Below are 20,585 nucleotides of genomic sequence, written 5' to 3'. Positions count from 1 at the left end.
AGACTGAAACAGTATAAAGTGAGAATAGGTGGGACCCCAACAAAACTGAATATTTAAGAAGTGTGAAATAAGAAAAGTAAAAGAAGCTAATCTAAACCCAAGGCACCTGGGTGGTTCAGTCGTTAAGCGTCTGCCTTCAGCTCAGGTCATGATCCTGGTGTCCTGGGATCAAGCCCCACATCAGGCTTCCTGCTCAGCGGGAGGCCTGCTTCTCCCTCTCTCTCTCCCCCTGCTTGTTTTCCCTCTCTCGCTGTGTCTCTCTCTGTCAAATAAATAAATAAAGTCTTTTAAAAAATAAAATAAAATAGAATTTCCCCCCTTTTCACTTTATTGAGATAGAACTGATGTATAACATTGTGTGAGTTCAAGGTATGTAATTTGATATACATATATATTGCAAAATGTCTACAATACAAGGTTAGTTAAAATATCCATCACCTCGCATAATTACAATTTTTTGTGGTGAGAACACCTAAGATCTACTTTCTCAGCAATTTTCAAGTATATAATACATCATTGTTAATTATAGTCATCATATTGTACATTAGATCCACAGAAGTTATTCATATTATAACTAGAAATTTGTACCCATTGGCATTGGCCAACATTGCCCCATTTCCCCTATCCCCTAGGCCCTGGCAATCACCATTCTATACACTGTTTTTATAAATTTGACCTTTTTTTTTCTTTTAGATTTCACATGTAAGTGAGATCATACAGTTCTTGTCTTTCTTTGTCCGACTTATTTCACTTAGCATAATGCCCTCAAGGTCCATCCGTGTTGTTGCAGATGGCAGGATTTCCTTCTTTTTAATGATGAATATTATTCCATTATATTCCACACCTGATTTATTCATTCATCTGTCAGTGGACACTGGGGCTGTTTCAATGTCTTGGCTATTGTGAATAATGCTGCAAAGAATATGGAGGTACAGATATCTCTTCAAAATAATGATTTCATTTCCTACAGATACCCACATATGGGATTGCTGGATCACATGATAGTTCTATTTTCAATTTTTTGAGGAACTTCCATCTATTTTTCATAGTGGCTGCACCAATTTACATTACCACCAGTAGTGCATGAGGATTTGCTTTACTCCACATAAATGTTTGCCAACATTTATCTTTTGTCTTTTTGATAGTAGTAATTCTAACAGGTATGAGGTAATATCTCATTGTGGTTTTAAGTTTCATTTCCTTCATAATTAGTGATGTTGAACATCTTTTTTATGTACCTGTTGGCCATTTGGGTGTCTTCTTTGGAAAAATGTCTATTTAAGTCCTCTGCCCACTTTAAAATCGGATTATTTGTTTTTTGGCTATTGAGTTGAATGAGTTTTTAAATGGTCTTTTAACTCTTGTTCCTTTGCTACTTTTTTTTTTTTACTATAGTTGACACATAATATTATGTTAATTTCAGGTGTACTACCTTTGTTGTGTTATTAAATGTGACTTTTGTTGGTTGCCTTGTGAAGGAAGAGACAGCTGTGTTTTTATTTGTTCTTTTAAAATTCTCAGAATACAGCCTTAAGAAAAACTTTTAAGCTGAACTTAGTAAGACTTTAAAATATAGATATAAAGTAGATTTCCCACCGTAGACTTGGGATGGTAGCAAAAACCTTGGGGATATGGTGCAGATCATCCTGAGGACAAAGTGACCTAAGTGAAATGCCTCTGCCAAATGAAAAGTAATCCTGAGTAAGTTGCCCTCGATTTATCTGAAAGGTATGCTTGTTAGCTTGCAACACTTGTTAGTGTTGTGGAGATGAGGAAGTCTTTATATTTGGAGACTCTGGATTACCACACAAAAACCTGTACATGAATAGTTGTAGCAGTGTTATCCATAGCAGTCCCAAAGTGGAAACAACCCAAAAGTCCATCAACTGGTTGACTGGATGACAACTGTTGTGTATATGTGCAATGGGATATTATTCAGCCATAAAAAGAATGAAGTAGGGATACACGTCACAACACGGGTGAGCCTTGAAAACATGATGCTAAGAGAAAGAAGCCAGTCCTAAAAAAAACCCATGTAGTCTCTGATTCCATTTATATTAAATGTCCAAAAATGGCAAATCCACAGAAATGGAAAGTCGATTAGTGTTTGCTAGTGGCTGGGAGAGACGAAGGAATGGAGAGTGACCACTAATGTGTATTGGCTTTCTTATTTGGGGTGCTGAACAATGTTCTAAAATTAGTGGTAGTGGTTGCACAACTCTGTGAATATACTAAGTACTACTGAATTTTACACTTTAAACAGGTTAAACTTATGGAATGCAAAAAATTCCCAATTAAAATATGCATTATGACCGAATAGCAACAACAACCACCAGAGTGGGGGCTACTTGGGCTGTTTGGCTGTCATTTGAGTCCTTCAAGACCTGGGGGTTAGGCTTAGAAAGGAATCATGTGTGTGCTTAGCATGCCCATGGCTGGGCCTGAGGGGCCTCAGGATGCTCCCTTCTGTGGAATGACTGAGTGAAGCTCCTTAGGACAGCAACTATGAGGGCTTCGTGACAAGGAAAGAATTCTTAATGTCCTCCCCTACTACACATAGCCTTCCCTTATCTCCTTTTCTCCCCCTCTTGGTTAGCAGTAAATGAGTCTCCTCTCCAAGGCACATTTTCTTGGGCATGCAAGCTCATTCAGTCACAGGAAAAGCAGCTTTTCGGTCTCTGAGCAGCCATATTGGGTCTTGTGCTGGTCAAAGAGTTTGCACAGGGCATCCATATAGAGTGCATGGTATTTGTCCACCATTTCCTGGCTTGGCTTTTCAATTTTGGGCACCAGCAAAGGCTCCCCAACTGGAGATGGGAAAAGAGAAGGAGCAAGTGTTAGATCTTCTCTTCCTTTAACCTCCTCCTTCCCTGGGCCGGATCCTCTCACTTGCCAAGTCCACTCCCAGATTCTCCCTCTCTGTTGCCCTTTTCTTTGGTGGGGGTGGGATGGGGAGGGCTGAGGTTGAGGTTAGGAAAGAGCTGAGGTGGTCTTGAGGCTGAAAGCAGCACTTACCTACAGTGACAATAGGCAGCGAGTAGGGCAGAAGCCCACTGGTGCCTGGGTAGAAGCCTCTTCCATAGAAGACGCAGAAATAGAAACCAAAGATTCTGCGGAAGCAGCTCTGGAACTTGTACATCCAGCTGTCCTTATGGAATTGCACCTGGTCATATACCTCAGTTTCTCCAAAAGTGAAGGTGGGGACCAGATGAGCCCTGAAGGAAAACCCCAATTTATTTCTCAAACATGGGCTAGACTGAGAACCGCTCAGGAAGAACATTTGCTCCTGGCCAGGGTCCCAGCTATGTAAAATCCCTGCAACATAAAGGATTTCTTCTTGCACCAAACAGGGCTCCCATATTGACTCTCTCTCATCTTGAAATGTTCAAGTCCGGTGAGAATGCTGTCTCTGGTCCAGGATCACAAGGGTGAAATATGGGGGTGAAGGGAAGGAAGAGGGTTTTGGGCAGAGATCCCCAGAAATCTGTATCATGTTAAGAAAATTTTCCAGAAAGTGTCATGCAGCATGCAGGGAAATATCTGATTCTGTTTCTACTAGTAGGAAGCATAAAGATGACGATAATATCACACAGACACATATATTATGATATGCCCATCCCCCACAGGAAATACGCATAAGTTATTCTGTCCCTTGAGATTACAGAAGAGAAAATTTGTGTCCCTCTCAGGCCATAGGTAGAGAATCAGGCTCCTGAAGTCCACTTGTGAAAGGAGAGTACAGAGAGCATGGCCTCTCTTATACAAATCTTTGTGAGTTACTAGGCATCTCTCTGCATCCTGATGTATGTTGCCTTCTTGGATCCTCACAGCAGAGACAGTGCAGGGCACAGTAGGGGGTGGTGGCATTTTCTTTATCTTACAGATCCACAAGCCCAGGTTCTGAGAGGGAAAGTTCACTGGGCAGTCAGTGAGTGGCACGACCTGGGCTAGAACACAGGATTCCTTCTTCCCTGCTCAGAACTCTCTCCCCTACATTAGGTTCCAAACTGATGAACAGGCCACTCAGGCAAGGTCCTTGGATGAACTACTTTTCTTTGAGTCTATAATAAGACAATTACTTCTGTGTTCAGTGGCCTGGCCTCCTGACGTCATGGTGTACCCCACAGTTTCCATCTTGGCACCTGCTCTTTACCTCCTATCTTTACCCCTCAGTTAGAGTGGCTAGTGATTATCTACCACTCATTGTGTGCCAGACACATTTGTTGTTTTATTTAAACCCCACAATGACCCTATGGAGGAGGTACAATTATTAGAGCCACATTATGAAAAGGAAAACACCAAGACTCAGAATGGTTAAGTAATCTGTCTCAGAATGCACAGTAAGTTATGGAACCAGGGTTTCAAATCAGGGTCCCTGACTTCAGATTCTGTGCACATACTCACCATACTGTACAACCTGCCCCTTGCACTTACATTAACAAACAGATACAGATATTGATATTGCTAGAGATGATGTGGGCATCATCTGTATATATTTGGGAGCCCTAGCCAAGCCCCATGATAATGAATCTGGGCTTCTGGTTTGGCTTTCTGAGAACCGGTCTGGCTAGTTTAGAAGGAGTGGATGACATTAAACCTTTTAAAAACGCCATGGCCATCTCCCTTGTGCACTAGTAAGTTCCAAGAGGACAAGACTCATGTTTGAGTCGTTTTGACATCATGTAACAGGTGATACTGCTCAGAGAAGGCCATTCCCCCCGCCCTGGGAGGAACACTCACCCATGCTGGAGGGCTGTGCGCACAAACCCCTTGCGCTTCTGGAGGATGAGGGTGGTGGTGTTGGGCACACTTTGAAGGGCCTCTCCCACCCCTCCTACCACGATGCCCACGAGGTTGCCAGTGCCGTGGCTTAGCAGGTAGTCGATCGCTGGCTGACTCACAGAGCACACACCTAAGAGGATCAAGGAGCAGAGAGAGGAGTAATATAAGGAGGGGTGGAAATGGCTGAGAGAGAACACCCTCTGCTCTACTCCCCATTGGCCTGTCTATGCACCCTGTGTTCCCATAAGTCTGGGAAGTAAAATCAATGAGATGGGGACAAGGGTGGGGAGAAAAGGGCAAACCCAACGTGTTTCACTTGGAAGCAATATCTCCACTTCATAGGAAGCGCTAGGTTAAAACTATAGTGGGAAGATTTCCAGTGGGATAATCAGAAGGACTTTCTGAATCTCAACTATAATCTTACTCTTTTCTTTTCCTCTGTTGCCACTAAATAGCAAAAGTTATTCTTTACTGAGCATATACTCTGTGGCAGACACCATAGCGAATGCTTTCCTTGTATGCTCTCATTTAACTGTCACACCAAATCTGAGGTTGGTCTGTTATCATTAGCCTCACCTTACAGATGAGGAAAGTGAGATGGGTAGCTTGATCAAGACCACACAGTAGGTGGCAGAGCTGGGATTCAAACCCAAACAGTTTAGCTCCAGAACATATGCTTTTAACTACTATGCTCTGATGGGAATGGGTGAGAGGTGGTTGAGAGGTAGGGGATGAGCCTTAAAAAGGTGTGTCTCCCAGCAGAAAAAAATGGGTCAGAAGCTCCAGTAAGTATGGTCCGAAGTACCTTTGGCCATGAGGTACTCCCTAACAAAGGGGATCTTGAAGAACCAGGACAGTGTGGCCAGGTGGGGAGTGATGCCTGGGAAGACCTTTGAGAAGCCTGTGGCTTCAGTGCAGAAGTTGCAGAAGGCTCCAAAGGTCAGGAGACCATGAGGGTGAACCCCCATGAGGTAGTTGTGCTCCGGCGACAAGTCTTTAGTCTTCTGGATCTGCAGTCATGGAGAGAAGTGCCAGATGTGGTGAAATGATCACGTGAAGAAGCAAGGCTGAAGACATTTCAGGGATCGGGGTGTTCTCTAAAGCAGAGCTGCCCTTCCTTCCTTCCTTCCTTCCAAGATTTTATGTATTTATTGGACAGAGAGAGACACAGCGAGAGAGGGAATGTAAACAGGAGGAGTGGGAGAGGAAGAAGCAGACTTTTCCGCGGAGCAGGGAGCCGACACAGGTCTCAATCCCAGGACCCTAGGGTCATGACCAGACTGAGCCACCCAGGTGCCCCTAAAGCAGAGCTTTTCAACTGCTAGGCCATGAGGGCGTTTCAGGGGGCCAAGATATGGGTCTCCTCAGCCCCTGGAAAACCAGGTAGGATCCGGGCCAGCTAGAACTGCTGGGCCTCTTCCCCATGGCTGGCTGCAAGTAGTTTTCGGCCATTTGGCTCTGTGAGCCTTATGCATGGTATCGGCAAGCTCTGGTCTAAAAATCGGGGCAGTGTTAGTTGTCTACTCCAAAGAATGCTCTGAGGATCAGCATAGCAGTACATTTCTACATTGTCTTCCTGTTATTTTCTCCTCCCAAACCCCTTCCAGTTTCTGCCTGAAACTTGGACTTGAAAACCCTGCCAAAATATCACCACGTCTGTGAAGCTTTTCCTTACCCCTCCTCTGAACTACTTGTGTACTTGTACCAAACTGTAAATACATACTTGTCTGTCCTTCTCATTAGATGGGAGCACCTTGCTGACAGATCACGTCCTACTCACTTCTCTGTACCTCTAACATGTGGTAGAGTAGGCTTTCGATCAATGTCTGTTAAACTGAACTGTATTTGCATTTCTGTCTGTGTCATCTGGTAGGTCATGCTAAAGGCATCCAAAGTATGCTGGCAGAGCAGCAAGTCCCCAGCCGCAATGTCAGGTTTTGAAGTATGTCTAGGCTGCACTGAGACTTCTCTGGTAGTCTTGTTTTCCTTATGGACAACCCTAGTTATTTGGCATAAATGCCTAGTATCTTGGGAACTGTGGGGGTTGCTGGGAAAGAGACACTTACCGTGATGGGGAAATAGTCCCTGATGTGGGTCCAGGCACACCAGTTCCTTACCCAGGCTGAACGCCTGCCACCTGAGACAGAAATATCAGTGGGGGATGGTGTCTGTGTGTGGCAACCCCATCCCTCCCACTCTCTCGGGGCTTTCCTAACAGCATGGTGGGACCATGACTCTGCTAGAGAAGTAGAAAAGGAAGAGACCCCAAGACAGTCCTGGCTGGCCCAGGTCCTGCGACTCTGAGAACTTGGATGAGAAGCCTGTGGCATGGTGAGTGGGACTCCCTGGTCATAGGTTAAGCTGGAACATTCTTAGGCCGTGTTCTTTCTAGGTCTATGGGTCTTACCTTGCTCTGGAGTCTTCCAGTCCAGGAAAAACCAGGTAAAGTAAAGCACTGGCAGTGGCCACAACGATGTAAACAGCAAGGAAATGAATAATGGCTGCAAGATCCAAACTGATGAGGGAGCAGGTCAGGTCAAAATTGTGCTGCCAACAGAACTTGCCCAGGTACACCCCCCCTTAAGAGCCCTCCAAACTACTTAAGGCTCTGGTCATGGCCTTCTGCACAGTCCAGCTCCTGCCCGTCCAGCATCCATGTCTGCTTGTCCTTCAAATATTTCCTTTATCATCTACCATACACCAGCCCTATTTCTAATTCTCCATCATCGCTGTCCACTCACCATCCCTCTACTCCTGCTCCCTGCCTGCCACCAGCACAAGCAGGCAGGCGAGTGGCAGGTAGAGGGAGAAGCAGGCTCCCCGCTGAGCAGAGAGCCTGGGATAGCACTCCATCCCAGGACCTTGGGATCTTGACCTGAGCTGAAGACAGACACTTACCGGACTGATCCACCCAGGTACCCCCGCCCCATTTACCATTCTTATCCTCTTGCTCATTCACCATCCCTCCCATTATCACTATCTCCCTACATGCTACCACCCCACCCCCTCCCAGAACAGAAAACTCTATGGTTTAAACACAGGTTGTACTTCTCCAAGTCTGTAATTCTAATGCTTCTTCTGCCCCACTCCCGATGCTTCCTTACGCTTATAGGCGTATCATGCCTATTCCTTGGGCCTCATTTCCCCTTTCCAGATTGTGAGGGTTAAGAAGTGGCTGAAATTAGCCAGATCTATTCATATCCATCATGACCCTGTTCTACCCCTCTGCCTGTTCTTACCACCACCTGTGGCTCTACCTCTTTCTTCTCCAGGATACTGGTACGACTCAAGACTCCTTGACTTTACTCTGTAATACCATCTGAGATGATAAAAAGTTAGACATGAGACTTCCCATGAGCATGAAATTCACCCCAGATCTGGCCCTGGCCTCTGCCTCTGGCTTCTTGCCGGGCACTGTAGGATCAGTACTCACATATGGCAAGGTAGCTCAAGGGCCATTGCAGAAGTATCAGACTCTGGAAGTGCGTAGGCTGCTTGAAACAAGGCATGTTGCTCAGGAGCCCGAGGAAGATGAAGATCCCAGAACACTCTTCCAAACAATGGTGCCACCAGCCTCTTGAAGCTTGCTGGATAGTGAATGTATATGGTCAGGAGGATTTTCACGTGCCCTTTTCCTTCTTTGTCCTGCCCCACACCTACGACCCACTGCAAGAGGCAGGCTTTGGAGTACCAAGGACTGCCCTATCAGGTGTGAGCCCTAGGCCCTGGCCATTTGCCCTTTGACTCTTTCCTGAGATTACTAAGACATCAGGATGAGGAAAGGTAAGAAGGACTGCCATCTAGTCCTAGGGACTCAGAGAGCGAAAGAAGGGAAATGCCTTTCACAGGCCACTCTCCGAGACTACAGGGGTTGTGATCTCAAGGAGGTGGCTAGTGGGGAGGGAGCTCTGGGGGGTTTGTGGGGGGGAGGACCTAAGTTTAGCTTTTTGTTGAGACTATTGCCCTCAGGCAGTCTGGCTTGGGATGTCCCCCTCTTTTAACTAGCTACTACAAGAATTTCCAAATACACACAAAACCAGGGAATGCAACAAATTTTTATCTTTGTGTTTATGTTTTTTGTTCATCTTCAGTAATTATTAATATTTTGCTATACTTGTTCCATCTATTGCCCCGATTTTTTTTCTCGGAGTATCTTAAAGCAATTCTAAAATATCATGTCATTTCACCCCTAAATACTTCACTGTGCATACAAAAATAGGAATGTTTTCTTCCAAAGTGAGGCCACTATTACCCTTAACAAATTTTGTAATTCTTGAATGATACCTAATATCTAGTCCCCATTCAAATGTCTTTTTACAGTTGGTTGATTTGAATCAGGATCCAAACTAGAATTACTGATTGTATTTGAAAGTTATGTCTCTTAATTCTCTCTCTCTTTAATTTTTTTTTGGACTTTCTAAAATTTATTTGACAGAGAGAGACACAGTGAGAGAGGGACAGAAGCAGGGAGAGTACCTCCAGTATTCCAGGAGGAGTGGGCAAGGGAGAAGCAGGCTCCCCGCTGAGCAGGTAGCCCCAGGCGGGACTCGATCCCAGTATCGACCCCAGTATCATGGTATCATGACCTGAGCTGAAGGCAACTGCTTAACGACTGAGCCACCCAGGCACTCCTCTCTCTTTTTAATTTTTCATTATAAAATAAAGCATAGATACAGAAAACCAGCTAAAATAAATGTATGGCTTAATAAATTATTAGAAGACAAATACCTTGCAGCCACCCTACATCAAGAAATAAAACCCCAGGGGACGCCTGGGTGGCTCAGTTGGTTAAGCAGCTGCCTTCGGCTCAGGTCATGATCCCAGCGTCCTGGGATCGAGTCCCACATGGGGCTCCTTGCTCGGAAGGGAGCCTGCTTCTCCCTCTGCCTCTGCCTGCCACTGTGTCTACTTGTGCTCACTCTCGCTCCTCTCTCTCTCTGGCAAATAAATTAAAAAAAAAAAAAACCTTAAAAAAAAAAAAAAGAAATGAAACCCCAGAAGACTCTCATGTGCCCCATTTCAGTCATAACCCTTTTCCTCCTTCACAAATAACCATTATCCTAACTTTTTTTTCTTTTTTTTTAAAAAATTTTATTTATTTATTTGACAGACAGAGATCACAAGTAGGCAGAGAGGCAGGCAGAGAGAGAGAGAGAGGAGGAGGAAGCAGGCTCCCCGCTGAGCAGAGAGCCCGATGCGGGACTCGATCCCAGGACCCCGAGATCATGACCTGAGCCGAAGGCAGAGGCTTTAACCCACTGAGCCACCCAGGTGCCCCCTAACTTTTTTTTTTCTTTTTCAAAATTGCTTTGGCTAGCTGGATTCTTTGTGGTTCCACATTAATTTTAAGGTTGTTTATTCCAGTTCTGTGAAAAATACTGTTGGTATTTTGATAGGGATTGCATTAAATCTATAGATTGCTTTGGATAGTTTAGACATTTTGAAAAATATTTTATTTATTTGAAAGAGAGCAAGAGAGAGTGAGAGAGAGCATGAGATCGGGGTGAGGGGCAGAGGGAGAAGCAGACTCCCCACTGAGCAGGGAGTCTGATGAGGGGCCCCATCCCGGGACTCCAGGATCATGACCTGAGCCAGAGGCAGATGCCTAACCAACTGAGCCACCCTATCCTAACATTTAAAGTAATCCTTTCTATGCATTTCTAAGGCTTTATTACCATAGTCTTACCCATTAAAAGAATTGATATGTTCCTAGGGACGGCTGGGTGGTTCAGTCGGTTAAGCGTCTGCCTTTGGCTCAGGTCATGATCCCAGCGTCCTGGGATCGAGTTCCACACTGGGCTCCTTGCTCGGCAGGTGCGGAGCCTGCTTCTCCCTCTGCCTTCCACTCTGCCTGCCTGTGCTCTCTCTTTCTGACAAATAAATACGTAAAATCTTTAAAAAAATAAAAGAATTGAAATGTTCCTTAAATTTTCCTTTCTAAACTCTTTATTTTGGAAAGTTTTAGACTTATGGGAGAGTTGCCAAGAGAGTGTGGTGTCCCTGTACCCTTCGCCCAGGTTACGCTTATGTTAACATCTTACATAACCAAGGTAAAGATATCACAGGTAAGAAACCAATACTGGTACATTGCTGTTAACATCAGAGTTCATTTGAATTGCACTAAAATTTTCTCCTAATGTCCACTTTCTGTTCCAGGATTCTACCAGGTCTCACATTGCATGGAATAATCATGTCTCCTTAGTCTCCTCCAAGCTGTGATACTTTCTTGATCTTTCCTTTTATGACCTTGGCATTTTTTAAACTTTATTTTATTTTTTCACTGTTCCAAGATTCATTGTTTATGCACCACACCCAGTGCTCCATACAATACATGCCCTCCATAATACCCATCACCAGGCTCACCCAACCCCCCCATCCCCCTCTCCTCCAAAACCCTCAGTTTGTTTCTCAGAGTCCACAGTCTCTTGTGGTTTGTCTTCCCCTCCAATTTCCCCCAATGACCTTGGCATTTTTGAAGAGGTTAAGTCTGTTTTCATTTACAGGTTCCTCCTCCATCACTTTCTTTTCCTGACGTTATTTATGCCTTGAAGAGTCCACATTTGACCTGGAGAATTTTCCACAGCCTGGACTTTGTTTACAGCATGCCCATGGTGCACTTCAGTAGGTTCCTCTGTATTTCCTGAAGATTGGCATCTGGATTCAAGGACTGGATCAGACTCAGCTTTGAGTCCTTTGGCAAAACCTAAATTTGCTTTTAATAAAGAACAATCCTCTTTCCCACCCTCTTTTTTTTCTCATGTCATTGGTCTGTTGAAGACTGTTCTCCCTTAGAGTAAGCCAGTGTTCTAGGCCTCAGTGCCTGCTCCACTAAGCAGGGGTGATGGTGTGGAGCCTTGTCCCTAAGTGAATTCCAAATACAGGCTAAAATGAGAAGGAGAAAACGAAGCCCTCATTGCTCTCGCTGACTCCTGTCTCTTACCGTGTTGTAACTTCATGCCCAATGAAGCAAATGGAATTGCAAGTTTGTTTTTATTTTCGTTGGTTTTTTGCTTTTCACACCTGAAGACTGTATGCTTCTAAAAGGGTAGGGACTATACCTAATTTGTCAGGGCTTCTGCCCCCTAAGGCCTCTATTATTCAATGAATGATCAGTGAGTGAGTATCTTAATTTGAGATCTTGTGATCAGGATGGTTTCTTATGGGTAATGAAATCACTGGCGTCCTAGGGAGTAGTGTAACCTGAGAGGGGGCCAAGAAGCTGTGCAGAAATTGAGGATAAGGGACACATTACAAAAGGGAAAGGAAGAATGAGAGAAAGGAAAGGCAACTGCTGACCTTTGAGTTGGTTTGGCAGAAGATGGGAAAGGCCCTCGCCACTCCAGGTCTTCCTGCTGATTGGATACTAGCCTGGCCCTTGAGCAAAGGCTAGCACTCAGGTATTGCAGCATCACAGCCTACATAGGTATTGACATCCTTGTGGTTGAGTGTGGGGACTAGCCTCTGGTAATATAGGGAGATTTAGCCTTCTGTCTTTCCATAATAGAATTTTCTGAGCCAACATCAACTCCCTCTCCACGTTCTCTCATCCTTCTAACTTACCTTTTCCTGGGACTTCTCCGGGATTAACTTTAAAAAAAAAAAAAAGCCTTTTTTGTAATTTATTTATTTTTTTCATTTAAATTTAATTAGCCAACATATACTACATCATTAGTTTTGATGTAGTGTTCATTGATTTTTGAGTTGCATATAATACCCAGTGCTCATCACATCATGTGTCCTCCGTAATGCCTGTCACCCAGTTATCCCATCCACCCATCCACTTCCCCTTCCACAACCCTGGATTAACTTTTAATAATCTGTGCCTCTGCAGTTTTCCCCCTCTCTTTCCTCCCATTGTTTCTGAGAAAAAGGTGGTAAGTTGGCGAGAAGACACTCAGGCTACAGTGTTGACCCATACATATATTTTTCCTTGTAGCAGCAGATCTCATCCTTTATTTTAGTGTTTAAAATTTATGGACTTCCATATGATAATAGTAGTATTTTTAATATTCATTGATTGAGAAATATGGAATAAACTCAAGCACAAAGAGTATATACCATGACAGTATATACAACATGTCATTTGGAAAAAATATGTGCAAACATATTCATTCTAGACAATACTTGGGTCATGTGGTAATTTCCAAAACTTTTGTAATAATTAAGTTACTCCTCCCCTCCACTCCCCAGTAGTTTGCCACCTACAGTGGCTGTTCACTTTTTTCAAAATGGAAATTAATTTATTGTTTTTCCTGATTATATAAATAATCCATGTAAATCACAAAGAGTTCAGACTACTCGAGAAAGCATAAAGGGAACAAAAGTCACTCATAATCTCATCACCCAGAAATAACCAGTTAATGTTAACATCCTGGTGTTTCTCTCTCTTGACTTTTTTTCTGTACAAACATAGACATAGATATGGTGTCACTGTGAAGAGTTTGGGCTCCTGAGTCCAGCATATCTAGGTCTGTTTCCCAGCTCTGCCACTCCAGTGAACTATGGCAAATTACTTACCCTTTTCCTGCCCAGTCTTTATCTGTAAGAAGACAAGTATAATACTACCTACACCATAGGGTTGTCGTGAGGATAAAGTAATTAATGTAAATCACTTTGTTTAGTGCCTTGTTCATATATATATTTATATTTAAAGCTCAGTAAGTGTTATTATGTATAATTTATTAACCAAAAATGGAATCATAGTCTGTGTACTGTCTTGTAACCTACTTCTTCACCTAGCAGTATATTATGGGCATTTTTCATGTCAATTTCCTTCTCTGACAACATATATAGCATTTCATTATATGGATACGCCATGATTTATTCAACTAATCTCCTGTTAGAGAGGAAGCACAAGTTTTTAGACATGCTTTTTCCATTATCTGGTCAGACTTCTAGGTCTTCTACTGGTAGGTGAACAGAAACCGTCATGTGCCTGCAGATTCTTCAGTGACACTGCTCAGTTTCCTGCCTTCCAATACCTTTTAGGATTTACTGATACATAAGTGGGGCGCTTTGTTAACCTGGGAGGTGGTCAGGGACCAGGAAACTTGGTCAACAGAATCAGCCTCTCCCTCCAAGGAGATGAGTGGGTCTGAAGAGAGGATTTGACCTTTTGCTCCGAACAACTCAGAAAACACAGTTTCATGAAGGTCCTCCCTAATCCTACTAGACCCAGTAGGGCTGCTGCTTAAATTCACCTCAACTCCCGCTCAGGGAATGTTTAAATGTAAGCCAAGTCCGGGGCTGTGAGGACATGTTGAAAAATGGGGCTCGTAAGCTGTGGATTACTGATCAGCCTGTATCCAGGAAAAACTGGGGTAAGATATCTGTTTTATCAATATGTTGGTTTCTATGATTTTGTAGTATTTTCTTTTATTTTTGAGAAAAAATTAATCTAGTCCCACCTGAACTAAGGGTGAGAGTGATTGCAATTTCTTAGGCCAGAGACTTTCTTGGTATGTGGGTAGTCCTGGTCACCCTGAATTATGTCAAAGAAAATGGAACGGTGGTCAAAAGAAATTAGGAAACCTGGGAATGTGAGAACTTGTTATTAGTAAGCATACTGATCCTTTCTTCTCTCTCTCTCTCTCTCTCTCTCTCAAATGTGACCTTACAGATTTAATCATAAACCCTTGGCTAATGATACACTCATTGTTTCATGATGTCCCTCTTCTTGATCTTATCTGTCTATATTTATTGATTTGTGTTTTTCCAGTAGGGATTTCCCTTTTGAGCACTGCACATGAGAAGTAAGGTCTTGTCCCTGGGTCACAACTCAGCAGCTAATTGTCTGGTCTTGGTCTTCACTTCCTTTTCAGAGGCCTGAAGATACCTTCTTCATGCCAGAGCTCTGGTAATAGAGTTCTTCTTTCCCTTATCTTCTGGCCTGGTAAGGACTTATCAGAACAGTGTCAAATCCTTAAGTGAGTTCTGTCACCATGGGATATTGACAGAAAATAGCCAAAGCAGGTCATGGAGAATGATGAACAGGCATCAATATTCCCCCAAGCAAATGGCGGTCATATGGAGATCTAGGTATCAGAAACAAGTTGAAGTTCTAAGACCTGGGACGTCAACAAGATGTGGAGGCCAAGGCAAGAATAAACCAAGAAGCAAAGCCATTCCAAAAAGTGACAGGGCCAGTGGAAACTATTCAGTTCTGCTCCTAGGTCAAAGGTGAGTGGGGATGGGAAGAACAAGTGAGCTCGAGCTTCCTGTCCAGGTGATTAGAACAATCAGACAGGGGTCTTGCCATTTCCCCACCGGCTTTGGCAAGCCAGTCCAGCTTGTCATGCAGTGTCACTGGCCAACCTCAGCTAATCCACCAAGTGACACTGCCTACCTCTGGCTATCTGCTTATTCCTTCTAATCTTATTTTGTGTTCTAAACAATTGGGTGCATTCATTCTGTATGGTGTGGGCAGATAGAAGCCTGGGGTAGCAGGGATCCAGGATTTGTTTAGTGCAGTGTGATAGCTGCGGGAGTGAAAACCAGAGTTTGCAGAGAAAGAAACTGTCATATCCCAGAATATGACAAGACAAATGCTAACTGGGAAGCTGCTTTAGCTTCTCTAATGTCATTGGACTCTGAGCAACTAAATCCGTCAGTCTGAAGAGGAACGGTTTATGGACTAGAAACTTTCTGGTGCCTATGCACCCACACTCGAGGGATTTTTTTCTAACTCACGAGTTCAAGCACCAGGTAACAGAACAGCTATTTATCTCAGAGGTTATTCACCTGATACAGTAGTTTGCCCCCACTGGCCCCTTGATGTTGCTGAAAGATCATTCTTTCTCACCCTTTCCACCCTTGGTGCCAGAGAGACTACAGGAGTAGTCATAAAGTCAGGAGTCATAAAGAATCATAAAATTCTTCATCTTATCTTCTGGGAGAAACTAACTGGTGTGGCTTGACTTTTTCAAGGCCCCACCTATATCTTACAAGGTACAGTACAACTGCTAAAGTTACTGTAGCTGCAGGAGGGTTCCCTCTTCACTGCAGGGTAGTGGTGAATTATATCAGCTGGCATTGTCCTTAATCTGTTACAAAAATACAAAACTTCATGTGTGCTTTATTCAGTTTTTGGGAATGAGAGAAATGCCTGTCATGTTCCAACACCACTACCTGTTTACATTCAGGCGACAGAGAGATCTAGGAGGAGCCAAGATCTATAAGCTGAGCCACATGTTTCAAACTCAAATGTCTCTAGGGAATGGAGATACTGGAAATGAGGGGACTGGCTGAAAGTTACAATAGGGAATGGTGGGGATTGTGGTGAACTGGAAAGGGCACGCTCCTTCAAAAGCACTTCAAAGTTGGTTTTTCCAAATTTTTTGGTGAAAATTTCAAACATACATGAAAGTTAAAATAATAGAATAACACACACTTGTATATCATCTATCCACCTCTTTGACTCAACAATTGCCAGTACTTTTTATGTGTATTTTATCTCTCTGTATTTGAATGTATGTACATATATATGTATATGTGTGTGTGTTTTCATTTTCTGAACCATTTCAAATTTTAAAAAACAATAACTGTACTGTCTAAACAAAACTCAACTGCAAAGTGATTTGGCCCAAAAGCTGGTAATTTGTGACCCCTGGGGAATAACTGGTATGAAGGGCACATACCAAGTGTGGGGTGCCTAGCATTGTGGTCAACATCAAGAGATTGAACATGAAATAAAGGGTGGGCCAGCAGAAATAGGCCTGGGCTGCCAGCTCTTCCCCAGCCTTCTTGTCCTAAAAAGAGCATATAATGCTTTTCAGATCCAATGGGTTTTTTTTCTTTGTATTATTGTGAAATAGATCATATGCATAAAAGAGATGAAAGAATAATCGTGAGAACACATATGTATTTATCACCCAGCTGAAGAAATAGAATGCAATCTGCAGCTTCAAAGGCCCTTACATGCCTCTCCCTAATAGTCCCCTCATCTCCTCCACGATGAAACACCACTATACTGATTAATTTGTCCATTATTCCCTTGCTTTTATCAGTGGTTTTATCATATATGTATATATGTGTCCTTAACAATAAAACATTGTTTAGTTTTGCCAATTTTTATATATATATGCACATACATGTATACATATATAAGATAGTATTTTTTTAAAGATTTCATTTATTTATCTGTCAGAGAGAGAGAGAGAGAGAGCAAACACAAGCAGGGGGAACGGCAGGCAGAGGGAGAAGCAGACTCCCCACTGAATAAGGATCCCAATGTGGGGACTTGATCCCAGGACCCAGGGATCATGACCTGATCCAAAGGCAGACGCTGAAAGGACTGCCCCATAAGATGGTATTCTGTTGTGGCTTGATTGTTTTCATTCAACACTAAGATTTTGAGGTTCGTCTTTGTTGATATATGTAGCTCTGTTTTCTGTATTCCAGTGTATGAATATGGATGGATGTACCATGATTTATTCATCTGTGCTTTTATTGGTGGATATTTGGGTTGTTTCAGCTTGCTTTTGTTACTACAAACCATGCTTTCAGGACATTCTTATATATGTCTTCTGATGTTTATGTGTAAAAATTTCTCTAAGACACATGCCTAGGAGTAGAACTGCTGAGTCATAGGTTCCGTGCATATTCAATTTTCCTTTAATTGACTTTTTAATTTTTACTGATCAGTTTAGTGTTGAATGCTACCTTGTTGTGTTTTTTTTTAAAGATTTTATTTATTTATTTGACAGAGAGAGATCACAGGTAGGCAGAGAGGCAGGCCGAGAGAGAGAGGAGGAAGCAGGCTCCCCGCTGAGCAGAGAGCCCGATGCAGGGCTCGATCCCAGGACCCTGAGGTCATGACCTGAGCCGAAGGCAGAGGCTTAACCCACTGAGCCACCCAGGCACCCCCCTTGTTGTGGTTTTAACTTGTATCTCCCCAATTACTAAAGAGGCTGAGAATCAATTCTATATTTATGGGCCATATTTCTTCTGGAAAATACTTGCTTATGTCTTTAACTCTTTTTTCTGATGTTTGTTTTTCTTTTACTGCTTTGTAGGAGCTCTTTGATATAGTCTGTATTCTAATCCTTTGTCAGTTAGATGCTGTGAATGTTAGTTAATATACCCATCTGTAGTAAGGTATAGAGGACATAGCTCTGGAGCCAGACTGCCTGGGTTCAAATCCCAGCTCCACCCTTCACTAACTGTAATCTCAGGCAATTAACTTCTCTGTGCTTCAGTTTCCTTACCCTCCTCGTTTTTCTTACCTGTGGAGCACCAAACTCATAGAGTTATTGTGCCAATTAATGAATTAATATATGTAAAATACTTAGAATGGCACCTGGCCTGTAGTAATTAACATATATTTCAATAGAATGTTCCCTAAGGGCAGGGATTTTTTTTAATTTTTTAATTTTTTATAAACATATAATGTATTATTAGCCCCAGGGGTACAGGTCTGTGAATTGTCAGGTTTACACACTTCACAACACTCACCATAGCACATACCTTCCCCAATGTCCATAACCCCACCACCCTCTCCTGACCCCGCTCCCCCCAGCAACCCTCAGTTTGTTTTGTGAGATTAAGAGTCTCTTATGGTTTGTCTCCCTCCTGATCCCATCTTGTTTCATTTATTATTTCCTACCCCCCAAGCCCCCCATGTTGCATCTCCACTTCCTCAAATTAGGGAGATCGTATGATAGTTGTCTTTCTCCGATTGACTTATTTTGCTAAGCATAATACCCTCTAGTTCCATCCACATCGTCACAAATGGTAGGATTTCATTTCTTTTGATGGCTGCATATATCACATCTTCTTTATCCATTCATCTGTTGATGGACATCTAGGTTCTTTCCATAGTTTGGCTATTGTGGACATTGCTGCTATAAACATTTGGGTGAATGTAGGGCAGGAATTTTCTGTCGTTTTGATTTGTTCATTGATTTATCCTAAGGACCATTATCAGTATCTGGCACATAGTAGGTGCTTGATAATATTTGTTGAGTGAATGATCTTTCTCTTAGTTTGTAGATTGTCTTTTTACTTTCTTTAGAGATGTTTCAAAGTTATTAATTTTAATGCAGTTGAATTTATCAATCCTTTCCTTTAAGGTTTGTATTTTTGTGGGTTGTTTAATAAAAGTTATTCCCCACTTTGTGGTTATGAAGACATTTTTCTATATATTTTTCTAAAAATTTAAACATTTATTATTCTTTTTAAAAAAAGATTTATATTTTATTTGAGAGAGAGAGAGAGAGAGCGAGAGCGAGAATGCACCAACAGGGGGAGGGGCAGAGGAAGAGGGAGAGGGAAAGGGGAAGTAGTTTCCCTGCCGAGTGTGGAGCCTGACACGGGGCTTGAGTTCATGACCCAAGCCGAAATCAAGAGTTGGAGGCTTAACTGACTGAATCACCCAATCACTCCAACCAACTACGTTTTAATGCAGTGTTCTAAGTACTGGGGTTACAGCAACAGTGTAGACAAAGTCCCTATCCTCATGATGCTTACATTCTAGGGACAGAAGACAACAACAGAATGTGTGTGTGTGTGTGTGTGTGTGTGTGTGTGTGTGTGTATCTCCAAGTGGTAATAGAATCTGTGACTTAAAATAAGTCAGAGTAAGGGGGATGGGGAATGGGAATGGGCTGCCAATTTAGGTAGATTGGTCAGGGAAAGCATGTGCTATCTAGTGAAAGAGCCATTCCAGACAGAGGGTACAGCAAGTACAAAAATCCCTGAGGCAGGAGTGTACTTGTTCAAGAAATTTATTCAAGAAACAGCAAGCAGGTCAGTGTGGCTGGAGTAAAGTTAGGAACAAGTAAAAAAAAAAGTAGTAGGAAATAATAGTCAGAGAAGTGGTGGTAGAATTAACCATGGTAAGTCTTTGAGGAAATAAATTATTTTGGCTCATCAATGCCTGCCCATTGGGTAGAAGCAAGGCCTGGACTGGATTCCTAATATTGTCTCCTGGTCTCTGGTTTATCTTCCCTTCTACACTACTACCCATTTCATCTTTGGAAAATTCCCTTTGTACTTGCCACTTTCAGATGCTCTCTGTTGCTTGTAAGATAAAGGCCAAATCACAGTCTCTGAAACCTCGCGCATACTGTTCCCTCTACTTGGAACATCTTCCTACCTCTTCTTTGTTCAAGGTCACATGGCCAATACAGTTAAGACAGGAAGTCAGCTGTCTTGTCTCCCAGTGGTAATAATCAGAGCTTGTTAGAACTGGAATGATTTGTGTTGGTTAGGATGTAGGTTCAGTGCATGTGAAGGAGATCCAAAGTAAAATGTAGCCTAAATAAGGTAAAGATGTATTTATCTCTCTTTTGGACACTATGAGGTGTCTGAGTTGTTTTGCAGGTCTACTCAGTGAAGCTGTCAGGGGCCCAGGCCCCTCCAGCCCTCATCTGAGTAGCCTACATTTGCATTGTCAAAAATGGCTTATCTCCTAAACTATTGTAGCAGCCTTTTAATGATCCCCTTGCTTTGGTATTTGTCCTTTTAATTAAATTAATTAATTCACTAATTAATTAATTTTGAGAGACAGAGAGTGCATGGGCAGTATTGTGGGTGGGAAAGGTAGAGATAATTTTTTTGAAATTAGTTTAAATTCATTTTAATATATTTTTTAAGATTTTATTTATTTATTTGAGAGAGAGAGAGAGAATGAGAGAGAGAGAGAGAGAGATCATGAGAAGGGGGAAGGTCAGTGGGAGAAGCAGATTCCCTGCTGAGCAGGGAGCCTGCTGTGGGACTAGATCCCTAGATCCCAGGATCATGACCTGAACCGAAGGCAGTTGTTTAACCAACTGAGCCACGCAGGCGCCCAGGTAGAGAAAATC

The 20,585-nt window shown here is 42.8% G+C and overlaps 1 protein-coding gene across 1 annotated transcript; it reads right to left on the bottom strand.

Moving 5' to 3' along the window:
• Nucleotides 1-697: 697 nt before the first annotated feature.
• Nucleotides 698-8,413, bottom strand: AWAT1 (acyl-CoA wax alcohol acyltransferase 1). Its single transcript, XM_080795705.1, has 7 exons — nucleotides 8,216-8,413; nucleotides 7,190-7,297; nucleotides 6,849-6,919; nucleotides 5,588-5,792; nucleotides 4,741-4,912; nucleotides 3,016-3,215; nucleotides 698-2,807 (listed from the first exon to the last, which is right to left on the bottom strand). The coding sequence occupies exons 1-7, from the start codon at nucleotides 8,289-8,291 to the stop codon at nucleotides 2,653-2,655; spliced, it is 987 nt and encodes a 328-aa protein (XP_080651831.1). The 5' UTR covers nucleotides 8,292-8,413; the 3' UTR covers nucleotides 698-2,652.
• Between the last annotated feature and the right edge of the window lie 12,172 nt (nucleotides 8,414-20,585).

The sequence above is a fragment of the Martes martes genome (assembly GCF_963455335.1).
Source record: "Martes martes genome assembly, chromosome: X".
Taxonomy (NCBI): domain Eukaryota; kingdom Metazoa; phylum Chordata; class Mammalia; order Carnivora; family Mustelidae; genus Martes; species Martes martes.
Note: the sequence above shows the minus strand (reverse complement) of the source record. Positions and strands in the feature narration are given on the sequence as shown.